At 41.1% G+C, this 20,854-nt stretch overlaps 1 protein-coding gene and 1 long non-coding RNA gene across 2 annotated transcripts in view; one reads left to right on the top strand and one right to left on the bottom strand.

Annotated features, from left to right (window-relative positions):
• Positions 1–20,854, top strand: part of ADSS1 (adenylosuccinate synthase 1) — a 27,068-nt gene continuing 6,214 nt past the window's right edge. The window contains exons 1-10 of the mRNA XM_028747836.2: positions 1–284; positions 8,902–9,004; positions 9,956–10,018; positions 10,825–10,875; positions 11,916–11,982; positions 15,483–15,590; positions 15,965–16,046; positions 17,043–17,169; positions 18,375–18,529; positions 20,093–20,217. Of these exons, the coding sequence (XP_028603669.1) occupies positions 84–284; positions 8,902–9,004; positions 9,956–10,018; positions 10,825–10,875; positions 11,916–11,982; positions 15,483–15,590; positions 15,965–16,046; positions 17,043–17,169; positions 18,375–18,529; positions 20,093–20,217 (1,082 nt within the window). The 5' untranslated portion in view covers positions 1–83. The remainder of the gene's footprint in view (positions 285–8,901; positions 9,005–9,955; positions 10,019–10,824; positions 10,876–11,915; positions 11,983–15,482; positions 15,591–15,964; positions 16,047–17,042; positions 17,170–18,374; positions 18,530–20,092; positions 20,218–20,854) is intronic.
• LOC144326707 (uncharacterized) lies at positions 17,070–17,605 on the bottom strand. The gene is made up of 2 exons (XR_013391690.1): positions 17,559–17,605; positions 17,070–17,393 (listed from the first exon to the last, which is right to left on the bottom strand). It is a non-coding gene; the product is annotated as an uncharacterized LOC144326707 (long non-coding RNA).

Consider the following 20,854-nt stretch of genomic DNA (forward strand, 5'->3'; position numbering starts at 1 on the left):
CGGGCGAACGGGCATTCGAGTTGGGCTCGTGCGAGCAGAAGGAATTTCTCTCAGGCCGCCGACAGAGCCGTCCAGCCAGCGTCATGTCGGGCACCCGGGCGGCGACGGCCGCGTCCAATGACCGCGCCCCTCACCCAGCCGGCGCCGGTGGCCTGAAGCGGCTGCGGAGCGAGCCGGGCGGCAACCGGGTGACGGTGGTGCTGGGCTCGCAGTGGGGGGACGAAGGCAAAGGCAAGGTGGTGGACCTGCTGGCCACGGAGGCCGACGTCGTCTGCAGGTGCCAGGTGGGTGGTGGCACTTCAGCCATGAAAGACTCGCTGCCGCTTTTTCTGTTGCTCTTGCATTTGTGACCTTTCTATCCTGTCCCGCTTATAAGTGGCTTATATGGTGGCGATGGTAGTTGCCGCCGTTTCAAATCCTTCCATTCTCCCTTTCAAGACTCTAGCCTTTCCCCGGGGTTTCCACCCTCTCTTTATCCCCACAGCAACCCTGCGGTGTAGGCTAGGCTGAGAGAAGCACGACTGGCCCAAGGTCACGGCCACTGACTGAGTTTCATGGCTGCGTTGAGATTTTAACCTGGGTCATATTCCTGCTCTCATTTCCTCTTCCTTTCCACTTATTTACAGTTACTAATATTATTAGCTGCTGTAACTCTCCAGTGGTTTGACCTTACCCCAGATGGTGCATTCTTCCATTGTCTCTTGAGACAGATGGATGCCAACAAAGAATTATTATTATTATTATTATTTTATTTTGGAGTTGGTTAGAGCGTGGTGATGTTCACGCCGAGGTTGCAGGTTTGTTCCCTGCATGGGGACAGCTGTCTATTCCTGCCTTGCAGGTGGTTGGAGGAGATGATCCTCAGGGTCCCTGCCAACTCTACAGTTCTATGATTTTGGTGCATTAACCCTTATTGTTCCCCCTCCTCTCCCCCCCCCCCCCACCATATTTCTCCTTCTTCACTTTCTTCCCACCCACCTTACTTTGCGTCCTCCCTGGCTGCTACAGCACAGAGGAGGGTGGCTTGCTGCAGACTGAATGCCGCTTGGGAAGAGGAAAGTAAGCCTGCACGCCTTGAGCTACAAATAGAAATAGCTGACCCTTGGCGATAAATGACATAAGATCCCGAGATCTAGACAAGCATGGTCTCAGTGCCAGAACCTGTGTGTCTGGACAGTAGTGAATCTGCTGGGGGCGGGTATTTGCAGCAGGTGTCAGGTGACGGCCTTCTGCAAGGGAAGGTTGCTGAAGGTGACTAGTGCAGCCCAACACTCACACATAGTATGCTATCCGTGCATTATCATGGGCCAAGCTAAATGTGACGAAGGTAGCAGTGTTTCTTTATTCTGCTTGCCTTCTCCAGTCACATATTAAGACTCTAAATGAGCCGGGCGAGGGTGGCAGCGGTAGTATAGATTTAGGATTGGGGAGATAGGGGTTCATAGCCATTATGCCAATTGGAGTAGTCACATTTTCTGTCTAGCCTACTTCACAGAGTGGTTGTGATGATAAAATGAGCTGTGTGTGTGTGTGCACTTGAGGAATGGTGAAATAAACCAGATATATGAAAGTTGTGTATTGTCCAGTTCTTTCCACTATCGGTCTTGTTGTGGGGTTTGTGAAAATGTCACTCTGGGACTTGGGAACATCTTTCAATTGCAGTTAGTAATCATCTAGTGGCTTCTCTCTGAACAGGAGCCTCATCCAGCCAGGTTCGAGGTGTTATCGTTGGCATATAAAACCCTTAACGGCTAGGAGCCAGTTTACTTGCGGGATCGCCTTACCCCATGTATGCACTCTTGACTGCTTTGGTCTGTGGAACTGTCACTGTTACAGGCACCACAAAATACATGTCTTGCAGTTGTAAGAAATCAATCTAATAAAATGTAGGCAGTGCCTGCACTTCAGAACTCACTGCCTGTTGACATCAGGTGCCTTTGCTGGACTCTTTTCAAGGTCTGCTCAAAACCTTTTTGTTGAAGGAAACCTATCCAGGTACGTCGCTGTTGAAATGTTTTACTTCCTTTTACTACTAATTTTATTTATTTTTAAATGCTTTGAATCATTTTGAAGTGGAATTTATTTATAATTTTAATATTTCATGTGAACCACTAAGAAGTTCTATAAATTTTGTTAAATGCAAATAAATCTGTATTTATTTATGGGTCCTCTCCATGGCACTAAAGAAATTATTCTGAGAAAATCATGTTGCTATCAGTTAATTGTTTTCTGCCTGGGCATACTTTCTAACTAACCAGAGCACTTCATCAGTTTATTTAAAATATCTGTCTAGTGCTTTTCATAACATATCACAAGGTGGTTCACAAAAACCATGAAGTACAAATAAAAGATAAGATCATCAACGTAACTGGTCAGGGAAAAGGCCTCAGAGAATAGATGGCTCTTTAGCAGGCATTGAAATGGCAGTCTTCCTTTCTTTTGGAGAGGAGGTTGTTCCACCACAATGGTAACATCTGCAAGTTGTGCCATGACCTGGGAAGGCTCAGTAGAAGAACTTAGTGATTGGGCAGGTCTGTATGGATAAGACATTCTGTTAGGTAACCTAAGAACAGGGTAGTTGGGTCAGACTACTTGCCCACCAAGTCTAGCACAGTGGCTGGACCTATGGGAAGCCCCACAAGCAGAAATTAGTGGAACAGCACTCTTCCCACTTGTGATTCCCAACAACTTTTATTCAAAGGCATATTTTCTTCCAACAGTGGAGCTAGTATATAGCTTTCATGGCTACTAACCATTGACAGCCTTATGCTCCATTAATTTATCTACCCCACTTTTAAAGCTGGTTTTGCCAACTATTTCATCTTGTGGCAGTGGATTTCTCTGAGCGCTGTGTTAAGAAATACTTCCTTCTGTCTGTCTAAAACCTTCCAACATTCAGGTTCATTGAATTCTAATAGTATGAGAAAGGGAGAAAAACATACCTGCTTTCTCCTCGCCACAAGTTATTTTATACACTTCTGTCATAACTGTCCTGTTCACCTCTTTTCTGAACTAAAAAGTTCCAAATGTTGTAACCTTTCTTATGGGGAAGTTGTTCCACTCCTGATAATTTTGGTTGCCTTTTTGCAGCATTGTGTGGCTACAGTAACCTTTATGACATGTGGCGACAGTTCAGACTCTGTATTACAGTATATAGGATTTATTTATTTTTTGTTTCAGTGTGCATCACTTTGCACTTGTTTACAGTGAATTGCAGTTGACATTTTAGTGCCCATTCACCTAGCTTTGGGAGATCCTATTGGAGGTGGTCCCAAGTTGTTTAGGTTTAGGGCTTTGTAGGTTAGTACCGAAACCTTAAACCTGGCCAAGAAGCTGATTGACAGCTAATGCCTTGCTTTTAAGAGCAGTGTTACAGGTTCGTGGTAAGAACCTTGGCACCTAGTGTTCACCACATCCTGTATCAGCTGGACCAAGAACAGTGCCATATAGAACACATCTGCAGTAGTTCACTCTTAAGTTTATCAACACATGTGTCACTGTGTCCAGAAAGTGTTGCAGCTGTCATACCACCTGAAGCTCTTAAAGGTGCTTCCAGCCACACAGCTGCTTGTGTCTTCAGCGACAAAGATGTATCAAGGAGCACCCCTAAACTACATGTCATCTGCTCCAGGGGAAGTGCAACTCTTCCCAAATTGCACAGCTCCTGGAATGGTGGACTGTCTAGCCACAAGACCTCCAACTTATCAAGATTCAGCCTCAGTATGTTGGGCATCATTCTGTAGCATCCAGACACTTATCTAGAATTTGCATGGCCACACCTGTTGCAAATGCAACTGAGAAATAATGCTGGGTATGAATACTTATTATACCGTGCTTGAAATCCCTTAGTGTCTACTCTCAGTGGCTTCATATTAAGGCTGGAGGGAAGCTGATACCATAGCAAGAACTCTCAGGTTATCTCTTTACATTTTTTAAAAGCTCAGGTTCTGCTTGCATGCTTCCTATAAACATCTGGTTGATCACTGTGAGAACAGGATGGGTCACTGGCCTGATCCAGCTTGCTCTTATGATCTCACTTTTAAATCTTATGATAGTTTTTCCATAGTAAAACTGTTAGTAATGATGTGGAATTTTTAAATAGTTTGTTTTCCGTCAGTGAATTTAAATTTCTCTGTGTTTTTCATAGTTCTCCCCCCCCCACTTTATTTTTACACATTTTTCAAATTACATAAAACATAATACAGTACATCCATTCATCATCTTATAGTAAGTAAACACTTCCCAACTTATCTTTCATTGGCATCCTAGTCTATATTCTTTAGTTTGCTACATCTCCTTACATTTTTATCCTGTCCCTTTCTCCATCCTTTCTAATCCCTTGTCTAGTCAACTACTGATCATAAGCTTATCCCACTCGCCAGTTAACCCTGATACCTCCTTTTAAAAAATATTCTCCCAAATATTCCCACTCCTTGTTTTCTTTTCATTGTTCTCAATTTGTTTAGAGCTTTTTTCAGTACAGTCAATGCTTTTATTGGGTCATCATCTGTTTAGCATACAGTATTAAATCCTCAGGAAGTTAAGGTACATTCTTAAACATTTCATCTCGAAAGAGGAAGTAGAAAATATATCTTCAGGATTCATGGAGGTTCTTTAAAACCACAATAGTAGAGGCTCAGATAGAATCTATACCACAGATTATGAAATTCAAGCGGATGCCAGCTGCTTTATGAGCAAAATCAAGGAAATAATGAAAGGCAAGAATACTTCCTTTAAAAAGAGAAAGTCTTGCCCAACTGAGAACAGAAGGAGCACAAACTGGGCTAAACAAGCAAAGCAACTGAACAATGTGTCCATTAACATGCATCTTGAATTCTTTTAAGCTGAACAATTAAAATTTCTTTGAATAAGAGGCACTTGGACAGTTAGATGGAAGGGCAAGGGAGAGAGAAGATGAATATATTATTGGTCTTCCCTGTGGAAGATGTTGAACACATCCTCATGTCAGAATGAGGTGTTGGGGTGGGGTGGGAAGGTAACTGAAGAATGAAGTCAAAGAGAAATGTTAAGAAATAAAAAATGAGAGGTCTCACTAATACACCCAAGCATTTTAACAGCACAGTTCTGAGTTGAGAAATATGTCCGAGTTCAGTAAATCTAAGTTCACTGGTGCTTACTCTCAAACAGGTTTGTGTCAGTTCGCCTCTCAAGAGTACTCAAATGTGAGTTGATAATTTTAACAAAAATCTTCATCTTGCCACATAAATACCTCTTTAACTACAGGTTTGAAAGGTAGTCAGCATTTAAAAACAAAAATACAAAACAGGATTAAGAGCAGAGCCAGATTTCTGGCTTTTAATACCACAGAGTTATCTATGAAAATGAAAGCTAGTATGCTGTCATACATTTTCTCAAGTGATGGGGAAAGCTTTAAATTAAGAATGAGGGCAAGTGTCTATACTTTATGTAGTGTTAAACAAAATCTGAACTCCCAAGTCTTATGGGTTAAATTATTTATATAGCCCAACACTGGTGTTTTACTGGGGTGATCTGATACATTTTGGTGCCAGAAAATCTAAGTAGCACCACCCATGGTGGTAAAAAAAATCTCTCTTTCTCTCTCTCTTTGGCGATCCCTCATAGCTGAGTAAGATTGTCTTCCATAAACACAGTTTCAACAATGAGTCTGTAAGTGACTGTGGAGGCCAATTCTGGACCCACACGTCCTTCCACAGTGGGGACCTTGGTTCCCAGGCAGGAGTTGATCACGGTGTGGATTTGCCAAGCATGCCTTCCTCTTAGCTCATTTCTCCCTTTTGTCCTGAGAGCGTCTTCAAAACACATGGCACCTTTGGTAAAGGCTGTTCTCCAAATGGAGCACCTGCAAGCCTGTGTTTCCTAGTTCTCAGTGTTTATACAACGCACTTTTTTTAAAAAAGATTTGTCTTGAGAGTCTTTGAACCTCTTTTGTTGACCACCAGCATTACACTTACCATTTTTAAGTTCGGAGTAGAGTAGTTGCTTTGGAAGACTATAATCAGGCATCCGCACAACATGACCAGTCCAACGAAGTTGATGTTGAAGAATCATTGCTTCAACACTGGTGATCTTTGCTTCATCCAGTACACTGATACTAATTCGCCTGTCTACTGTATGCTTGTGAAACATGGACCACTTACAAACACCATCTCCAACTTCTTGAAAGATTCCATCAACGGTGGTAAAAAATAATAAGCCAGTGGTGGGGTAGCTGTGCTCTCCTGGCTGCAGGTCAGTCACTGCTGCTCACTGGGAATTAGATGGGGAGAAATGTCATGTCCCCTTGCTCTTCTTCTTGCATCAGCTGGTAAGCAGCAGTGATGTGACTGATCGGAGGCCAGGTGAGTGTTTCTGTCCCACTGCACTGTTCCTAAGTGAAATAAGCTAAAGCCACAATCATGCATTTACCTGGACATAACCTTTTGTGAACACAGTGAGGCTGCCTTCTGAGTATGCGTGCATCCCCTTTGATACAAATAACAACCTTTATTGACATCCTTTTAATGATATCCCAATATCATTAAATGGTGGAACGGTCTCCCTCAGGAGGCTGTGGACTCTCCTTCCTTGGAAGATTTTAAGCAGAGTTGGATGACCGTCATGGATGCTTTAGCTGAGATTCCTGCATTGCGGCGGGGCGGGGCGGGGGGGGGGGGGGTTGGACCAGTCTGATTCTATGAATATCTGCCACTTTAAAACTGGCCCTTTCATTACCCAGAGTGAGGCAGCCTGTCTAGTAACATAAGCAAAGAAAAACAAAGCAAAAATCCAATGAGTCCTGAGGAAGCTTGCTTCTGACAGCATGAAAGTCAGAGAAAATAAAATGAGTAGTGAGGGGAGATGCAGATATGTAGAATCATAGAAGGGACCCTGAGGATCATCTAGTCCAACCCCCTGCAATGCAGGAATATGCAGCTGGCCCTTAATGGGGATTGAGCCTGCAACCTTGGTGTTATCAGCATCATGCTCTAACCAAGTGGAATATGATAGTTTCATGATTGGTTTTGTTTCAGTCTCTTTCTTAGGTTTTGAATGTGGGTATCTTAATTTATTTTTACATCTCAAAAGACTAGAATGGTTGTTCGTTAATACATTTCAGAGGCAACCTTGTTTATGCTTCTTTGTTTATGATATCTATCTCCTGGGCATCTGTTTGCATCTGAAGAAAGAGCCTCACTTATGGGAGTCCTTACATCTGTGGAGGATTTAAAACTACATGGTGACATTGCTATTTTAAACTTGGGCTTCTCCTTTGGGTACTGATAAAATCGCTCCAGGATCACCCGTATTATATGAGAAGGTCAAGTTTAAAGTTACCAAAGCTCTGTAAGAAAACAAGGCTGGCTTTCAGTGCCCACATCAAAATCTTAGGTTTATTATCCTGGGTAACAATCAAGTCAGTAACTGAAAATTAAGTTCAGATGATACTTGTTTAATCTTCTTTGTTGTTTGAATTTATGATACTTGCAGGCAAGTTAATAGCAAAGCTCACTTCCTTGTATAACTTGCCTGGGTGAGTGGGGTGTTAATACTGTATTTCTATATTTTGATGAAAGGGAACAGAGGCAATTTTACTGTCTAATGCCTTTTAATCTAGACTTTTAATCACTGCAGTCTTTTTTTATAATTGTAGACACAGAAAATATTAAGGCATCTTATGAAATTTGTCTACATAATCATAAAAAGACCTCTTGGGCTACTTGTGTACAAAGCACATGCTGCACAGCTCAGTAAATATGTTTTGCTCTTTTCCCTCTTAAAAGTCACATTTATTCCCACATCACCTTGATGATTGTGTGCATACGCATTGCAAGTGTTTCTAATTTGAAATGGAGAAGGCACCTTTAATTAGAATTAAGGTGTCTTGTGAAAAGGCTAACAGCTGTAAGAGAAGAGTAGGAAAAACAAACTTCGCATAGTTTTTTTGTATAGTTACTGAGTAAGAGTAAATAAATAAGAGAGATTCAGTAATAACAGCTGGACTCACTTCTACAGTAAGTGCATTCCAGATCCTAATGGTGTCAAAATGCAAAATGTCCATGGATATATTTCAGAGAGGAGAATCTTACAAGAAACTATATTTTGGTTACATTAATGTAATTTTGTTTTGCTTGGTAAGTAAAGTGTATGTAAAGTTGTGTGTGTGTGTGTATAGCACATTACCTGACATTTACAGAAGGTAAAATAAATATTCTTTGGTTTTCTAAAAGCAAGATTACGTAGACTTATCAATCTAAATGTTGCCCGGTAGTCACAAAAATAGCAGATTTGAATTTCTCACACCCAAGCATATATTTTTAGGACCCCCTCAATGAAGAAATTCGCGAAAATTAAGTTTCAATTAGCAGCTACAGCTGAAAGATTTCAAGGAGCAGAGGAGCCAAAAGTTAGTGTTCTTGCAGTAGAGTTGATGAAGCCATGTAGTCCAGTTTTTCTCTGATGGAATGGTTGATGTGGATAACAATTGTAGGAGGAGCCTGGCAGAGCTGGTCTTAACAACGCAGCAGATGGAAAAGCTCTGCAGTCTGTTTTATGTGACCTACCTTAGTACAGTAAAAGGCAACAAACGAATATTGAATTACAGTAAATCAGTTACAGAGTAATCCTAAGTGGTGGAAGTAAAGTGACTTGGGGGGCAGTGGTGCTGTTTTTCTTCTTTTTTTGTCTTAGCAGATCTCCATCATGTGACACCCTCCTCCCCACCCCCTCTGAAGCAGATGAACAGTGAATAACAATAGCAGTTCAAATCCTTAATATAATTAGGCTGAAATTCAGTTAATTATGAATGCGATTAAGAAACATGAACACATATTTTCAGTCCAAATCAATAGCATTCTTTGCTTATAGCAAAAACAGGTTAACATTATTTAAGTAATCATTTTTTTGTATTTGTTTTGGCAGGGTGGAAATAATGCAGGCCATACTGTGGTTGTTGATGGGAAGGAATATGATTTTCACCTCTTCCCTAGTGGTATAATTAATCCCAAGGCAATTTCTCTAATTGGTAAGTATAAATGTCTTGTTTGGAGACTTGAGATTCAAGTTGGGGAAATTCAGCTATAAATGGATTCTTTATTGCGTGAGCAATAACATTGTTTCCACTACTGCGGCTTGAATCAGGTTAAGTTTAAACAGTAAGACAAGATTAAACACTCAGCTTTTTCTTCCCTCCTTTGATATCACAGGTGACCTATTGACTGTCACTAGTATGGAAAATAAGAAATTTCCAGAAGATTCAAAGAGAAGCAATTGCATAGCGGGTTTTTTGGTCAGGGTGGGGGGTGGGGAGTGTTATTCGGAACAAAAGGAACAGCTGTTCCCATCCCTCCACATTTCTAATCCTCCTGTATCTTCAGCATGATTGCCATTGCTCCTGGAATTTAATTAGCAGCTTTATAAAAAGTAATAGGAATTCACGTATCAAAGCAGCTGCTTAGAGCTGAGTCTATAGAAGATCTACTAAGTTTGGACTTGTATGCTTGTTTGAATGGTCCATTCAGTAGCATTCCAAGTTAATGCATTGAATGGATACAGATCAGGCATAGGCAAACTCGGCCCTCCAGATGTTTTGGGACTACAACTCCCATCATCCCTAGCTAACAGGACCAGTGGTCAGGGATGACGGGAGTTGTAGTCCCAAAACATCTGGAGGGCCGAGTCTGCCTATGCCTGGATACAGATCTTCTGTTTTTATATGTGTTAAGCCACCCAGAGTGGCTGAGGCAACCCAGCCAGATGGGCAGAGTATTGTGGTGGTGGTGGTGATGATGATGACTGATTGATTGATTACTTCAGTTAATGGAGTTGGGAAAGCGTTTTTGACCCAGTCCATTGTCAGTTGGTCTGACTTAAGCATTAGGACAACTGCTAGTACCCTAATGCTTTGTGCATTACTTTGAAAGATGACTGTTTAATGGTTTGCTGTCACGATTACACATTTCTATGTCTTTTTTAGGGAATGGGGTAGTCATACATTTGCCAGGCTTATTTGAAGAAGCTGAAAAAAATGAGAAAAAAGGTTTGTATGTAATGTTTTGATTTTCTTTAAAAGCAGTGTATTTTTCTCATTGCAGGTAATTTCACATTTACCAGGGAAATTTACAGGTCATGGTTAAATAATAGTATGCCTAAGCCTACATGCATTCAAATAATAAGATGCTTTAGGCATACTATTATTTAAACATGACACCCAAATCACAAGTGAATAAACAAACTGTATGAAAGTTGCTGGAATGTTCACCTGGCAAGGAGCTCCTAAAATTTGTTCCACACATTGCCTGCCGCAGCAATATCCAGAGGAGGCTCCTCTTAATGTACCATATCCTCATTTGTAAATCACAATTGAGTAAATATGCTGTCACAAAATTGAGTTCCTTGAATGCAAGGAGGAGTAATTAATGTTTCAAACAAACAAACACAAAACTGCTTCCTTTCTTTGCATTTTACAACTCCTACTATGGAAGGAGGTAAAACTCACTCCTGGAAGCCAGAGCATGGCTGTATTTTTGCGCTATAGTTAGCTGAATATAGCTGTGGAGGGAGCTGTGTGTAAAAACAAACAACAACAACCCAACAATCTTGGGGGCTCCTTACTATGTGAACTTTGCCCTCTTAACAAAAACCACTCCATAAGGAGCACATATTGATTTTGTTTTGGTTTTGCTCACAATACATTACATGTGTATTTGCTGCATTTGATGTGTCTGCGTTTCTTTTCTTTAAATAAATAATTTTAAACTGATGGGACAACTGAATAAACTCGTATCTCAGTGTTGTAGCCTCTTGGGAGCAGAAACCTAACTGGCACCACATTTCTTCTGACAGGTTTAAGAGACTGGGAGAAAAGACTCATCATATCAGACAGGGCACACATTGGTAAGTGGCAGTCTGGTAGAGAAAGTCTTTATATACAAACAAATTATAGGCACTTTGCATTTCTAGGATCTTTGTTGGCCATCCAAACCCATTATTTGCACTGAGGAGAGGTTGTGTTTCATAACATAGATGGCGAGTAATCTCTATTTGAATATGCTCAGTGCAATAATTAAGAGTTAAAAAAAAACCCACCTCCCCCTGCTTAATATGTACGGGGTTGGATCAAAACTTCCCATGAGTTGAGTTCATTGACTGGAGGTGGGGAGGTGATTCTTGCCAATTACTCCTTGCTCCTGAAGCTCCCTGAAAACCTGTTACGGGTTTTTGAAGTAGGGGGGAAGCCCGAGAATAGCTGCAGGGGGGAGATGGGCTCTGCAAAATTTGCCTTCTCCTTCCCTTCCTCCAGCAGGCACCTCTATTGAACTAGTCCCTTATGTGAATGCCAATATTGTGATTAAGTTCATTATTCAACAAAATTAATACTAATAAATATATATATGTATATATTTAGCATAAGTTACTAACTGCTGGATATCAGTAGTACTATGTATTGAGAACAACATCCTTTTATATGCATCAATTTCTTGTTAATAACTTTCAGTATTAAAATGCCAAGTGTGGTGCAAAAGCCTATTAATTTTAATAGAACTAGGAGGGAGCATTTACCTGTACCTTCCAGTAGTAGAAATTATTTTTTATTAAGATACATTTAAAAGTTGCTGGCAGTTTAGTATTTAGCATTTAATGCTGCTGTTTCTGGAAAATAAACCCCAGATATCGTCCAAAATATAAATAGCTTACAATGTTAACAAGGTAACAAAACAAATGTAGACACAGAGACAGTTGGAGCAGGCACTCCATAAACATCACGGATCCAATGTCTGGATCCAATCCAGTTGCTTGACTCTCAGAAATGATGTTACTGAGAATCACAAAGGCTTATTTAACTTGGTCTCTTTGCTACTCAAATAATGTGTGTGTGATACTTGAAAGCCAAACTGTTTTTTTGTCTCCTTTGATTCTTCTCCTGTGCTGTACAGTGTTTGATTTTCACCAGGCAGTGGATGGACTTCAAGAAGTGCAGCGGCAAGCGCAAGAAGGGAAAAAGTAATTATGCATCTTGGTATACCTGAATTCTGCTACATAGATATGGCTTAAGTCTGTAAGAATAGGGTGCCCTGTATTTGATCTCCTCAGCATATTAATTAATAAATAAAAATGATAAATATTGACTTCCAAGAGAGCTCTGCATGACCAAACTCTGGATTTACAGGGACCACAGGCAATATGACAGCACCCTTTGAATTCCTGGATGGAGTAATAATTATGCTGTGGGATGTTGAAGAGAATAATAGGGGCCCAGACATAATGGAAGCTCCTGCTCAGAAAAGTCTTATCCAGCAAACTTTTAGTTTTAATTGCCCTTAAATAATTACCAAAATATCAAGGGTATAGTATATGTGGTGCTGATCTCACAAGAAGTCTGGTTGTTTCTGCTCTAGGCTACTTCAGTGCTGCCAAGGCAGTGGTCTTTCACAATCATCTGGAAGCAGAATTAAAACAGTAGTTCCACATGACAATATTGTGCTTTATTCCCCATAAAAATCCCACAAAGCCTGTTGCTCAGTATGTTTTAATTGAAAGTAAGTCTTGCTCAACAGTGATTCCACTTACTCACTCCTAGCCCTTTAATTGTTTTCACATCAGCCATGGTATTTCTGAATTGAACTTTCAGTTCTTGGTACCTACTGGCATATAATTGTGGTTTAAAAAACCCCAACAATTTATCTGGCTTAACAGAATAAATAAGTCAAAGATCAGTTCAGGAAATCGTAGAATCATAGTTGGGAAAGACTTCAAAGGCCATCTGCCATTGCATGAAATCCTCATCAATGATAGGTGCCCCAAAAGATTGGGGATATTGCCAAAAAACACTGGAACGAGGCATTTTGACATCAGTGTCATCTAGAGTCTATAAAAGAAGAACAAATTATTTCTGTTCTGGAGAAAATAGCTGGTTTGTTAGCAATGCTCATGAGCTCGGTTAGGCTGAGGATGGTGGCTGTCCCTGGGTCAATATCCACTCTTCTCATTAGCTCTTCCACCTCCATGCAAGATGTTCTGCTACAAGTCCTGCATCTTAGAACATGGTGGCTCTTCCTTCGTAACACTACACAGAAATGGCAACATGTTGCTTCCTAGTTATGAGAAATTTGGGCACTATTGATATCCTGTACAACTTGGACATTAAAAAGACATTAAGTTGTCCAGAGGCAGATATAATGGTGTTGGAATACCAGTCTGATTCTCTATGTAAGCTATATATTAGAGGTAACAAAATTGATGTATGGCAGTCTCTCCTTCTGCACTGCTCCTTTGTTCAAGAGGTTTCCCTTAATAATGAAGTTGACTAGACATAGCTGTCAAGCGTCCCTTATTTGGCGGGACAGTCCCTTATATCAGGGCCATGTCCCGCTGCTGTCCCTTATTGATGATGCCCCTTAAATAAGCTACTGAAGGTGATGGGGCCCTTTCTACGTCCAGCTGTGCTTTGTCAACAACAAATTGTTGCTGTTTTTTGTGTGTTGAATATATGCTATATGGTCATTTATGGACCTAATAGGTATCTAAAGCCATTTGCACGCAACAAAATATGTATTCAATCAAAGTAATTGTTGATCCCTTATTTTGGCTGCTGATCCCTTATTTTCGAGGCCGCTGGTCCCTTATTTTCAAATCTGTAAGTTGACAGCTATGTGACTAGACCAAAATATATTTGCAATCTGGTCTAGTCAAATTCATCGCTCTTTGATTGATTGGTTTAGGGCTTGGAGAAGCAACTGCAATTGGGAAAAAGAGCAGCTGGGATTTCCCCCTCTCCTCCATTATATTTGTAGAGTTACTGAAGCTACTGCTAATCCTGGATCAGATAAGGTGTAGCAATATGTGGGAATCTGCCCTCATGGTTCTATGGAAATAATGTTGCGTACACACCCTGAGACTTGATAAAAAATGCAGCAAGTAGTCCAGCTCATAGCTAGTCTCAACCCACCCAGGCAGGCCACAGAAGGAGATGCATTCTTTTCTGTAGTTGGAATCTGATCCAACAGTGTTCCCTAGGCATATCTCCTTCATGAAGCTTTGCAGCAGTTTATCTTCCAGATAGGTTGTATGTATGCCAGAATCCCACAGTGTCTGAACAGCATGTGGTAGGGAAAATTCAGCTTCAAGTAAAAGTGAATTCCTCATTATTAGGAGCAAAACCCGTCTTCCACTCATGATGGATGGCAAAGGTTTCCAGTATTTTACCAGGCTATGCTTGCAGTCATGCTTCTCTTCCTCCCAGCCCACCCCTGTCATGCCCCCGTAATGGCTGTTATAGTAGATAGGTCAGTGAGCTGGAAAGTGATACCTTGTCGACCTATTTAGAACAGCTCTGAAAGATTTGGCAGTGCAGTAATGAAAACAAGCAAACCTACTGGAGCGTAGGAAGTTGGCATATACAGTTCGGCATGAAAAGTCAGTTTTATGTACCCTGCTTTCTGGTCCTGTGCATTGTTTGTTGTGCAGTGGTGTAAACTTTGTTAATAATGCCCTTGCTGAAAGAAATCACACTTAACAGTATGTAACTGAAGCACAGACTCAAAGAAGGGTGACTGACCCCTAGTGGATGTGAAGTCCAGAGAAGGAAGATTGGGAGCAGATTGGAAATTAACTGTGAATTAACTGGGTTCCCCCACAGCACCACAAATCTGGTTAGCAAGTATGTGACGGAATAGCAACATAGAACTGAGGTCAGGGAACTTATTTATATCTTACCCATTATGCTTATCGTTTATATTTCTGTGCCACCTTTTGTCAAAAGGGCTCCAGAATAAGAGTGCCCTGTAAGAGAAAACAAGACAGGGTGATAGATAGAAAGGGCAGGGCTGCCATTTGGGTAATTTGAAAGCAGTGCCACTGCTCCCACCACTGTTTCATCCACGTAGTCAGGCTTCAGGAGTGCTTGGTCTCAGTTCAGTGTGCCATTGGCCTTCAACTAGTGAGTCAGGCGCTAACTTAAGAAGTGTGGGGTTGCATCTGTGGTACCGCCACTATTTTCTTCATTTGAAATGGAGAAACAAGCAAGAGAGTGTGATCAGACACAAAGGACAGCATTCATTTATCTTTAGTAATTGTAAAGAAGGTTGTATTTTTGTGTGTGTGCATGGCCAGCTTCTTTGGGAAAAATACTGTATTTTTCTGTGTATAAGACTACGTTTCCCCCTAAAAAAATAAGGTCAAAAATTAGGGGGCATCTTATACATGGATACATCTCCCCCCATTTTCTTAAATCTGAGTCTTATACATGGGGGCGTCTTATAGACAGAAAAATACAGTAACTCTTAATGACTATTAAAAATACAGGAGCCCCAGGAGCCAAAAGAACAGGAAGAAACGGGTAAATAAATGGAGGAGAGAGAAGGGTCTTTTTTAATGGTTTTGGTCGTCAAGCAGAAAGTATACTTTTAACCAATTTCTATTCTAATGCATTCTAAAAATGTATGTGTCTCCGTAAGACTTCTTAGTTCAAGACTTGATACCACTCATTTGTCTTCTTTCACTAGTATTGGCACAACAAAGAAAGGGATTGGACCAACCTATTCTTCCAAAGCGGCAAGGACAGGACTTCGGATATGTGATCTTCTTTCAGACTTTGATGAATTTTCTTCAAGGTATCCTACTGAAGCACACAGCAAGAAGTGGGCGGGGATTTTTGCTTAACGTGAAATCTTTTTCTTACTGCTTCTATACCCCTTAAACACAGGTAGGGGGGAATTGGGAAGCTATAAGGAATAATGGTATAAATATTGTCATTTGCGATTTCAGACAAACTGGTGCCTCGACAAGAGGTATATACCAGGTCTCTAGTTGGCTTTAACAGGGTACTGCTCAGTCCATCTTCACAGGTTGAAAATGCGTCTCCTGTATCTTTTTTAGAGAATCCTTTTGTTTTGTGGCATTCTTTGTGACCTATAGCCAAAGGTCGTTATATAATAAGACCCAACTTTAAAAATATGTGTACTAGTAAATTGTTGATATTTTACAGATTTAAGAATCTTGCTCACCAGTACAAGTCGATGTTTCCTTCTTTAGAAGTTGACACAGAAGGACAACTAAAAAAACTAAAGGTAAACTAGTAATACTTTAGTGTTTAAGACAATAAAGCAAGGTTATATAACTAAATTATATAACTGATTTTTATTTTCTATAAATAACAAAGACTATGAAATAGAAAAGAGTTTGAAATGGAAAGGGAAATTTGAAACTGATAGAGCATAGCATATGTGGAATGCAGTATATTGCTTTCCATGGATCTCAGAGTATTTAAATATTTTACCTATAAAAGATAGTACACTATAATGTAGAACAGTGATTGAAATCTTTCACTGTTAAAATACCCAGGACCAGCTTGCTTGTTGTACAATACCTGTGGTCACAATTCACTAGGAACCTTTCCTGCGCAACCCCACAATATGAATGGGAGTTGCGCAAAAACACTTTGGAGAGACTGTGAGCGGACACTTCCTAGACATTATGGTTTGGCTGATAGTTTGGTTTGGGGCCATTTGCCTCTGTAGCGATGTATGTGGCCTGAATTGTCCTGCCTATACTTGGGCTTGGGGATACTTGGCAGACGGCTTAACAGTGAATGAGAATTGTGGGCGTTCATGAGTCCAAGGAGCTTTCTGCATATGTGCCAATTAGGGTTTTAAGGCATAGTAGAAAGGAATATTCATCTGCTTGATGGATATGTGGGATTATGTCTGGCATGTTTAAATTTCAGAAGATGAAAGTACACTTGAGTTTCACCAGATATAATGTTGACAGTATGAGTTCCATTGAAAATGATTTGTGAACGCAGAAGACCACTTTCCATACTTGGGTTTTATCCCTTCTGTCTATATAGCAGTTTGGGTATTACCCTGAAAATGTGTGACTGTCCTGGGTAAAGTGAAACGTACAGGAAACTACCCTGATTTTATTCTTTATAGATCTCTCCACCTAGTTAACAGTTTAGAAATGGTTACTTTCCGGTTTGGCTTTTGGTATGCTTTTATTCTTGACTTGCAGCCAATCTTCTAGAAACGTTTGATTTAACCTTGTGTATGTTTTGGATCTTGCAGGGCTATGCTGAAAAAATAAGACCAATGGTCCGAGATGGTGTTTATTTTATGTATGAAGCGCTGCATGGCTCTCCAAAGAAAATTCTTGTAGAGGGTGCCAACGCAGCACTGCTCGACATTGATTTCGGTACGTCTCCCTGTACAACATAATACTTTTCCGCCTCCGTAAGATCTCCTGTGTGTGCAGAGGTAGGAAAGGTTATATATCTATTTCTCTGGTAAGGTATACACCTGGTGAGACAAAACTTTATATACCTTCACTGAAATCTGGCTGGCCAGTGTGGGAAACAAGATGCTTAACCGGATAGGCAGAGCTCTTCTTCCATACGCACGCCTGCTTATTTGTGACACCTGCACAGTGGCGTAGCGTGGGTTGTCAGCACCCGGGGCAAGGCAAGTAATTTGCGCCCCCTAACCCGTGGATTTGCGCCCCCTAACCTGTGGATTTGCCCTAACCCCAGATGTTGCGCCCGGTGTGGCCGCCCCCCCTGCACCCCCCACGCTACGCCACTGCACCTGCATGAATCTTCAGGCATATTAGAAGATGTCTGAGATGTGAAATACCGTATTGTTCGCTCTATAAGACGCACCAGACCACAAGACGCACCTAGTTTTTGGAGGAGGAAAACAAGAAAAAAATATCCTAATCTCAGAAGCCAGAACAGCAAGAGGGATCACTGCGCAGTGAAAGCAGCAATCCCTCTTGCTATTCTGGCTTCTGGGATAGCTGTGCAGCCTGCATTCGCTTCATAAGACACACATACATTTCTCCTTACTTTTTAGGAGGGAAAAAGTGAGTCTTATAGAGCAAAAAAATACGGTAATTTTTGTGTTGGCTTGAGAGGAGTGCACCAAGTCAGAACTTACTAAAATTTGAGCGAGTTAGGATACTTTACACTGCTAAAGGTACAGCTAGCTGTTCTTATCAGTCAACTAAACCACCTGTTCAGCCTCTCCCATTCTGTAACAGGGTATAGTGCAAGGGCAAGGGGAACCTGTGTCTCTCCAAATGTGTTAAGAATCTACCTTTCATCACTCCTTGCCAGCCTGGGCATTGGTCCAGAATGTTTGGAGTTGTAGTCCAACAGCATCTGGAGGGCCACAGGTTCTCCATCCCTGGTGTATGTCCTTTTCTGCCAGCGTATATATGTGGAATTTTGCTCGTGCTTCATCTTCTGTGCTGTGCATTCCTTCATCTTTCTTGATATCACCAGGGGTCCCTTATCCCCATATTTTAAAGCACCTTGAAGTAGCTAACAATGTACATGAGAAGCCATCTTGAAATAGAATAAGCAAAAGTCATTTGTTTTTCATCTTTCTTTCACTTGGCAGGCACATATCCCTTTGTGACGTCCTCCAACTGCACTGTGGGCGGTGTGTGCACCGGGCTTGGTATTCCTCCCCAGTATATTGGAGAAGTGTACGGTGTAGTGAAGGCCTACACAACAAGAGTGGGAATTGGAGCCTTTCCCACTGAACAGATAAATGTAGGTTTAGTGTTACCAAAGGCAAAGACATAAGGTCAGTGGGATAAAATGTCGTAACAGATGATGGTCTCCTGCTAATGCACACATGTCTAGACTATGCCAAGGGGCCGTATTTTATCTTGAGGCCGCAGTAGATTCAACACAAATCTCAAGCTTCGTTCCAAAGTAAGAAATGCGCCTATGTGATAACTTTACTCTTCTGGCTGCTTTAATTTTCTTATATATACTGCTTATGTACTCTCATAATTCTGCTGTTTTAGGTATCCCTGTTGCCAGGGTCATCCTTGATCTGAATCTAAAGTGATCTGTCAGTATCCTTGCAGAATCAGTATTTCTTTCAATTTGAATTTTTTGTTTTGTAGGATGTGTCTGCTTCTGCAGCTACTAGTTGGTGGATGCAATAGCGCTGGTGGGGGGGGAGAGCCCCCTCCCCCCAAAAAACCATATTTGGAGCCAACTGTATCAAAGGCAACTGATTAAAATGAGCTGCTAAAAACAGAATCATTACACAGTGGTACCTTGGTTCTTGAACTTAATTCGTTCTGGAAGTCTGTTCGAATCCTGAAACGTTCAAAAACCAAGGCGTGGCTTCTGATTCGCGCAGGCACCCAGGAAACAATAGCTGACAACCACATTGGACGTTTGGCTTCCGAAAAACATTCGAAAACTGTAACACTTCCGGGTTTTTGGCGTTTGGGAGCCAATTTGTTCATCAACTAAGCCAGTTGAGAACCAAGGTTCCACTGTATAAGCTCAGATACTCTCAAACTGGTGATTTGGTAGATGGTGAACAAGGGTTGACCTCTTTCCCATTCCTCTGCTCTTACATGCAGTGTTCCTCTGTTTCCTGTGATGTGCAAACTGGCAGAAACTGTACTTTCAAAAGCGTTTCTGACTCTGGTTTGGAGGGCAAATGCTAACTAAGGTTTGCCAAACTGAATGTTGGGGTAAACTCTGGTTACTGCAGAAGAGGATGCTCTTTTCTGATCCTCCAACTTTCATTTGGAGGCAAGGATTATCTGAATTGAGCATCCTTTATCCTATGACCTGCTCAAAGAATTTCTGTTAATGGTGTGGAAGACATATAATAAAAATAAATAAGAATAAGTGATTGATGAAAGAATATTTTTGAGGATCAGTTCCTTGTGTACTTCTGGCACTCAGAAAATAATTTTACATATCAATTCTTAATGTTGGCTTTCAATGCTGTATGTAGTGTTTCTCCATCTTTTCTGTTCACATTCTTGTGAAACCCTGGTAGGCAAACATGCAGTGATGTCCATCAGATTTCTCCTTCCTGGACCAAAATTCAGGCGCATCAGACAGTCCAACATCCTAATTTGTTCAGTTAAGCAGAAGTGCTTTTTCTGAGTTGGCGATAAAATACACAATTTATAATTCAGATTAAAAATGTGTAATTAGTATGGAAATTAGAATTCTACTTCTGGTTTTTAGTACATCACACACCTGTTGAGTTTTAAATAAAACAAATATGTTACATTGATCGCCTGATGCTTAGGATTAATGTTGCAGAAATCTCACCTAAATATTTGTCTCTGGCAGGAAATGGGAGATCTCTTACAGTCCCGAGGCCATGAATGGGGAGTGACCACAGGCAGAAAAAGGCGCTGTGGCTGGCTTGACCTTGTCATATTGAGATACGCCCATATGATCAACGGATTCACTGCGTAAGCATCACAGATTTTGAGCTACACTTGGAACTCATAACTTTTTATCCCGTGGAGTACAAATATGTAGGTAACATTAAAATAAGATTAGCTTAGCAAAGTGTTATGTTTTGTGCATTGATAAGAGCCAATTGTTCCAGGTGTCATAAGGATAATACTGTATCCGTCTATATGGAATTGCTGACAGGACTGCAATATACACTGCTCACAATGTTTAGGAGGAGTGAAGCAGTCGATAAGAGCCAGGCAAAAGGAAACCGTGTTCATGGCCAGGTCCTTTGTGGCTTGAACATGGAGTTGCTTGGCAGTTTGGCAAGATTAAGGGAGGGGATACAACACTCCGCACTGCACAGTTTAGCTAAGCTGGAACAGCGATTAGCATTAACCAAGGTTCATAGGCTGCTGACCTAACCGAAAAACATGGTGATGAGAATGCTTGCTTGAGAGAGGAGGGTTTTGAAGCAAGAGGGCATGCAGTTCCATGGTCTGCCCCTAACCCCTTAGCCCCAGGGTCAAGTTGCATTTGCATTGGCCCAATGAACATGTCCTAGAAGTGGTTTCCTAGTCCTCTCTTGAGGTTCCAAATTTGGGTTGGTTCCAGCAGATCAATAAGAAATTTAAAAAATCACCCCCACAC

Source organism: Podarcis muralis, chromosome 1, assembly GCF_964188315.1.
Source record: "Podarcis muralis chromosome 1, rPodMur119.hap1.1, whole genome shotgun sequence".
NCBI lineage: Eukaryota > Metazoa > Chordata > Lepidosauria > Squamata > Lacertidae > Podarcis > Podarcis muralis.